A 7,500-nucleotide genomic window follows, 5' to 3' on the forward strand; every position below is an offset into this window, starting at 1 on the left:
AAAAAATTTTTTTAAAATTTTATAAATAAATAAAAAATAAAAAAAAAAAATTGGAAAAAAAAAAAAAAAAAAAAAAAAAAAAAAAAAAAAAAAAAAAAAAAAAAAAAAAAAAAAAAATTAAAAATAAAAAAAAAAAAAAAAAAAAAAAAAAAAAAAAAAAAGAAGCATATATCATATATATATATATATATATATATATTGGTATATTTCTTCATATTTATAACCTGTATATAATAAAAATTAAAAATTATTAAAATATATGACAATAAGTAATAATATATATATATATATATATATATATTTATATATAATATTATGTGTAGTTATTTGTCGCCAATTGTTTATGATATAATAAATATATATGTAGCAAAATTAGTTATTTTATAATTTGAAATTATAAATGTTTATTGTTATTATTTAAAATTAAAATTTATATGTATGTTTAATTAAATATTTTCCTTTTATATTTTTTAATTTATATGTATATTCCATTTAGTAATTAATATATATATATATGTATATATTTATTTATAATAATTTGTTATTAATTAGTTATATGTTGTAAAATGTGGCTTTACAAATTATAATATGTAGAGTGTATTATTTCTTTGTAATACATATGTATATATATATATATATATATATATATATATATTTATATATTTTGAATAAAATATAAAGATAGTTATACACTTTTATTTTGTACATAAACCATTTGAGCACATAATTTATTTTTTATTAATAAATAGTAAATTATCAAAAATGGTTGAAAAGTCCTCAGACTATGATCTAGCAGAAAAGATGGAAGATATGAAAAAGATTGTTATAGAAGAAGTTCGAAGAAATTTGATATATAAGAAACCTATAGGACCTATTATGAGCTCAAAAGACATTTTAACATTAAGCCAAGAACAAGAATCCAAATTTAATGAAGAAGTATTTGAATTAGGGTTACATGTAAATAGTATACATCACAATTCAACTCCAGCGTTTTTATATGAAATGGCATTAAAATATGAAGGTAATTCTTTTATTACTAGTACTGGTGCTTTGTGTTGTGTATCTGGAGAGAAAACTGGTAGATCTCCATCTGATAAAAGAATTGTACAAGAAAAAAGTTCAGAAGATGATATATGGTGGGGTAATGTAAATATACCTATTAAAGAAAAATCATATGAAATTAATAAAAGTAGAGCTATAGATTATTTAAATTTACAACCCAATTTATATGTAATTGATGCATATGCAGGTTGGGATGAACGCTGTCGAATTAAAATTCGAGTTATTACATCTCGAGCTTATCATGCTTTATATATGTTAAACATGCTTATTCCTCCAAAAAATGCTGAAGAAATACAAAATTTTGTACCTGATTTTATTATATACAATGCAGGAGAATTTCCATCCAATAGGTTAACAGATGGTATGTCAAGTAAAACATCCGTTATATTAAATTTTGGATCTATGAATATGGTTATTCTAGGAACACAATATGCTGGAGAAATGAAAAAGGGTATACTAACATTATTTATGTACAAAATGCCAAAGGAAGGAAAATTACCATTACATTCTTCATGTAATATAGGAAAAAAAAATGATGTGACCTTATTTTTTGGTTTATCTGGTACAGGAAAAACAACCTTGTCAGCTGATGCTAACAGATATCTTATTGGGGATGACGAACATGTATGGACAGATGATGGAATATTTAATATAGAAGGAGGCTGCTATGCTAAATGTAAAGGATTATCTAAAATACAAGAACCTGAAATTTATAAAGCTATTAAATTTGGAGCTATATTAGAAAATGTAATTATGGATCCAGTTACAAGAGAAGTAGATTATAATAATTGTACTATTACAGAAAATACAAGATGTGCATATCCACTTTCATATATAGAAAATGCTAAAATTCCAGCATATATACATACACACCCAAAAAATATCATATTATTAACATGTGATGCTTTTGGTGTTATACCACCATTATGTAAATTAGATGTATATCAAATGATGTATCATTTTGTTAGTGGATATACAAGTAAAATGGCAGGAACTGAAGATAATATTCTGAAACCTACAGCTACTTTTTCTTCATGTTATGCAGCACCATTCTTAGCTTTACATCCAATGATATATGCACAAATGCTTGCAGACAAATATCAAAAACATAAACCAAATGTATGGCTTCTAAATACTGGATGGATTTATGGTTCCTATGGTTCAGATAATGGAATTAGAATACCACTCAAATATACGCGTCTTCTAGTAGACTATATACATGAAAATAAATTAAACAATATTCAATATAAAAAAACACCTATCTTTAATTTTAATATACCAGAACATTTAGAAGGTATACCAGATGAGGTAATAGATCCATTAATTGGATGGAAAAACAAAGAAGATTATCTAACAAATCTTCAAATCTTGGCGAAGGAATTTATTAATAATTTTTCGTTGTACTTAGATAAGGCAGGTCCTGAAATTTTGTCTGGAGGACCCAACTTATAAAATATGTATATATATCATTTCTTTTCAACATTTATATTTTTCTTAAGTATCTTTATTAAAAAAATACCTTTTGTAATTAAAAATATAATTTTCGGCGTTTCCTATCGAAACGTATCAAATATATATTATATATATATATATATATATAATATATAATATTTATAAATTGTACTAATGTTCAATAATTAAAATCATTTTATTCATCACTTGTTAAGCATCCATTCTCTCATTCTTTCTTTCTTTTTTTTTTTTTTTCTTTTTTAAAAATAGTATTTTATTTTTAATTAAAAATTTTTTTTTTTTATCAATTCATTATTCTTATTAGTATTATTATCATCCATTTTAGTTATATTTAATAATAATGTTTATTAACAAAATAATTAATTAAACAAATAACAAATTAAAGAATTTATATATTGACTAAATGAAAATAAGTACATATTTGTACATTTAAGATATTATAACAACAAAAAAAAAAAAAAAAAAAAATAATGGTACTATTTTATTATTATGATGTTAACTTTTACATTTAAAAAATGTACCATTTTATTATTATAATTTTTTTTTTTTCTTATACTAAAAAGAAAGAGAAAAAAAATTAAAAAATATCTAACTGACAATTGTATTTAATACTACATATGGTATTACATTTTTTAAAAAAAGAGAAATAAAATGTGTATATGTGTATATGGGTATATGTGTATATATGTATATGTGTATATGGGTATATGTGTATATGGGTATATATGTATATGTGTATATGGGTATATATGTATATGTGTATATGTCTATATGTCTATATGTCTGTGGGTATATATTATATCATATATGATTTTATTTAATTCTATAATTTTTGTGTAAAGTTCAATTTTTAGTAAGTACAAAAAAAAAAGAAAAAAAGAAAAGAGAAAAATTAATTAGTATACAAAAAATATGTATATATATATATATATATAAACAAAAACAATAAATATTATATATAGATATAATATTTTTTTTTATAATTTTTCTGTTTTTTTTTTTAAATTATTTAGACGATGGAAAGCCTTTAATTGTATCCACCTTTCCCTGTATTCAATAGCTAGCTTCCTTGCTTGTAAAAATCCAAATGTTTTTACAGAAAACTTTTTATCATGTCTTTTTTTATTAAATGAGCAATTAACAACCCATGCAGTTGCATAAGAATCATAATGAACACCAACAATTCTTGGAAATTTTTTGGAAATTTCAGCACAATCTTTAATAAAATTCTTTTTATATTTCCAATTATAAACTTCTTCACATGTATTGAGATAATTTTTAAAAGAATAAATATCGGCATATTTTGTTTCTATTTGATTAACGTTATTAACAAAAGAATCAGATAACCATTGACAGTTTAATAAAATAAAAATTCCAATATTTTCTTCTTTTTTGTCAATTCTTTTGAATAAAATATGTTCATTTTTTATATTTTCATCTTCATTTGATTTTTCATTAAACAATTCATCATAATATTTTTTTAAATAAATATCTTGTATATTATTATCGAAAAAGAAGCATATATTTTTATTTAATATATTTTTGTAATAATCATTATTTATGTATGTTTGCTTATAAGTGTCTTGAAACGTTTTGGAGGTAAACAAATTCTCTGAATTACCATTATCACTTTCTCTGTTCACATGTTTAACATAAAAACAACAAGAACTACAACTACTATTATTATTATTATGTATATTGTTTATATTATGTATATTGTTTATATTATGTATATTGCTTATATTATGTATATTGCTTATATTATGTATATTGTTTATATTATTATCAATTTTGTTAGTATTATTTTTATTATGCATATGTATTTTTTCGTCCATCAAGTGTCCATTCATCGAATCATTCATTTGCACATTTATATTATGATTTGTAATATTTATGTTGGTACTTTTTTTACTAATTTCATTGTGTAAATTACTCATACAATTTAAATTGATATCTTTTTTCTTTTTTATCTTATCATTAATTTCTTTGGCTTCTTCATCATCTGAAAAACATAAGGGGATACTTTTCTTGTCATTTTTCTTATATGTAATATTTTGATGGTCATATATTAAAGGAGATAAATCATTTGATATATTTTTTGTTATATTTGTTATAGGTTCCTCCTTATTTTTATTGATTTGGTCCATATTTACATCATGGTACTCATGTTGTTTATTATATATCATAGTATCCAATATGTTTTGTTCATTTCTAGACGATATAAACTTATTCTTATCATCTTGAGATAATTTATCATTATATATATTAGACACCATTTCACCGTTTGCACATTTTATATTATTATCTATTAAATCATTATTTGTTATTTCATAGGTTTGATAAGTATTCAAATGTACATACTGTCCTGGAAATAATTTATCATATTGCTTATGTAATTCTTGATTCTTACGTGCAATTTTTTTATATAATGTATTATTTTGTAAAACATATGAAGAAGGAGAAAAATATAGAAACAGATATTCTAGTGACATAATATCTTCAGATGAATAATCTAATAAATTATAATTTTTACATTCAATATCACTCTCTAATACAATATCTATAACACCTGATATATTAAGCGGTTTGAATTTATATTTATGTAATAAACAATAATAACATTCTAAACATTTCGCTTTAGCTATATCATATGAATATTTACGTACAGAAAAGGATATAATTATTTCTTCCTTCTTATTATTTAAAAATGCAACTAGCCATAAAAAATATCCAGATAAATAAACCAATCCTTTTGGAAAATTCATTATTTTGGATTTTTTCAAAAAATAATATCTAGTAGTAATTAATAGGTTTATTGGATCAATTTTGTTACATAAATTTTTACATAAATTTTTATCTATATTGTTATCTATATTGTTATCTATATTGTTATCTATATTGTTATCTATATTGTTATCTATATTGTTATCCATATTGTTATCTATATTGTTATCCATATTGTTATCTATATTGTTATCTATATTGTTATCTATATTGTTATCCATATTATTATCCATATTATTATCCATATTATATTCCTTATGAGAACACATTTTGTTACATATTTGACGTTTTATTTCCTTTGGCATATAATTTAAAGCGTTCTGTTTATTTTCGCTACATATATATATATTTTTCATCTCATTAAAATAAATAATTTTGCCATAGCATACTAGAAATTCTTCATATTTTTTATAATGATCAATATATTCATTTATATTATTATAAGTATTTCCTTGATTTATCATAGTATTTGATATATTATTTTTATTATAAAGAATATTTTTTAAAAAGATATGTATTTTATTTAAATGAAAAAAGAAACTCTTTCTGAATAATATAGATAAAGCTTTGGATTCAACAAAACCATAATCATTTACAGGGAAAATTTTTTTTTTTTTTTTATCATCAACATCAACATATGTAAAACACCATGCTTTTTTATATTTTATAAAATTTACTCCTTTAAGTTTTGAAGTAAGTATTTTATCTTTTATTAAATTTGTATTTTTTCTTACTCTTTTTTTTTTTGTACATTTTAAAATACAAAAAATTTTATAATTAAAATAGGATATAAAATAATAAGGAAATATCATACACACCCATGGAGTATTTAATTTATTTTCAAATATTATTTCTAATTCTTTTATGTTTTCATTTTGCTTTTTATTATTTTTTACTTTTAATAAATAGTTTTTATAAAATGATTCAATTTTATTTCTAAAATAATGATGATATTTTTCTTCTAAGTTATTTAATTCTACTAATACCCATTCTGTTTTTATTTTTAAAAACTGAAGAAATATATGTTTTTCTTCATCATTAGTATATTTACATGTATTCATATATTTTAATAATTTATCTTTGTAAGCAAAATAATTTTCATCATTTTTTATTTTATTACTATTATTATGTAAAACAAAGTTATTTTTAGTATTATTAAAAAATATATCTTCTTCATTATTTTTTAAATTATCATTATATGATGTAAGATGTTTGTCTTTTTTGTAATCCACATTCATAAAATTACAACTATTATGGTGTTTACAATTTATATCTTCCATATTTTTGTATGTATTTATATCATTCATAATTTTATCTTTATCATATAAATGATTATCCTCTATTAAAGGAATTCCGCAATTTATATTATTTAACGTGATGTCAATATTATCAATACATGATCTATTTTTTGTTTTTGTGTTATTAGTACTATTATGAATTAGATAATTCTCATTATTATTATTCTCATGATTATATGTATCACAATTATTCATATTTATTAAATGCTTTCTTGTTGTTTTTTTTAATCCTTCCTCTACATCTACATATACATCTTTCTGTTCATATTCTTTTACATCTTTCTTTTCATTTTCTTTTACATCTTTTTCTACATCTTCCTGTTCCTTTTTATTATCCATTTGATCTTTTTTCAAATCAGAATTTTTATCAAATGTATTATTTCTTTCCACCAAGGTATACATCATATCAACAAAATCGTTAGTATCTTTTATTATTTTTTCTTCTGGTACTGTACACATTTTCTTTCTTTTATATTCATTATTTTTTAATACATTATCTGGTACATTTTGGGTATCACAAGAATACGTTTCATCATTTTCTAATGTATTACTAAATAATTTACAATTTTTATTTTTGTCAATTAAGTTATCACCAGAATTATAAAGTAAAAATGAATCAGTATTCATATGGTTGTTCATATAATTCTCTCTGTCATTTTTTCTTTTTCCTGTATTTAGAGAATTATTTTTTTTTTCATTTATTGTATCATTATTATAAGAATGTTGCCTTTCATCCATCATATTACTATTACTATTATTATTATTATTATTATTTGTTACATTAACATTTGTATTATCCTCATAATATATTTCTTTCTCATCATTACATTTCTCATTAGTACTTATATTTTGTACTGTTTTTTTTTGGGGGGGAGGGATTTTA

The 7,500-nt window shown here is 20.8% G+C and overlaps 2 protein-coding genes across 2 annotated transcripts in view; one reads left to right on the top strand and one right to left on the bottom strand.

Annotated features, from left to right (window-relative positions):
• Positions 1-762: 762 nt before the first annotated feature.
• PRSY57_1341800 (phosphoenolpyruvate carboxykinase) lies at positions 763-2,514 on the top strand (the record flags this gene model as incomplete). The annotated part of the gene is made up of 1 exon (XM_012909342.2): positions 763-2,514. The coding sequence occupies one exon, from the start codon at positions 763-765 to the stop codon at positions 2,512-2,514; it is 1,752 nt and encodes a 583-aa protein (XP_012764796.1).
• A 998-nt stretch (positions 2,515-3,512) lies between these two features.
• The window catches only part of PRSY57_1341900 (transcription factor with AP2 domain(s)), a gene marked incomplete at both ends in the record, with an annotated part of 11,325 nt that continues 7,337 nt past the window's right edge, over positions 3,513-7,500 (bottom strand). Inside the window, one exon of the mRNA XM_012909343.2 lies at positions 3,513-7,500. This exon is cut by the window's right edge and continues 7,337 nt beyond it. Within this exon, the coding sequence (XP_012764797.2) occupies positions 3,513-7,500 (3,988 nt within the window).

Source organism: Plasmodium reichenowi, chromosome 13 (assembly GCF_001601855.1).
Source record: "Plasmodium reichenowi strain SY57 chromosome 13, whole genome shotgun sequence".
Classification (NCBI taxonomy): domain Eukaryota; phylum Apicomplexa; class Aconoidasida; order Haemosporida; family Plasmodiidae; genus Plasmodium; species Plasmodium reichenowi.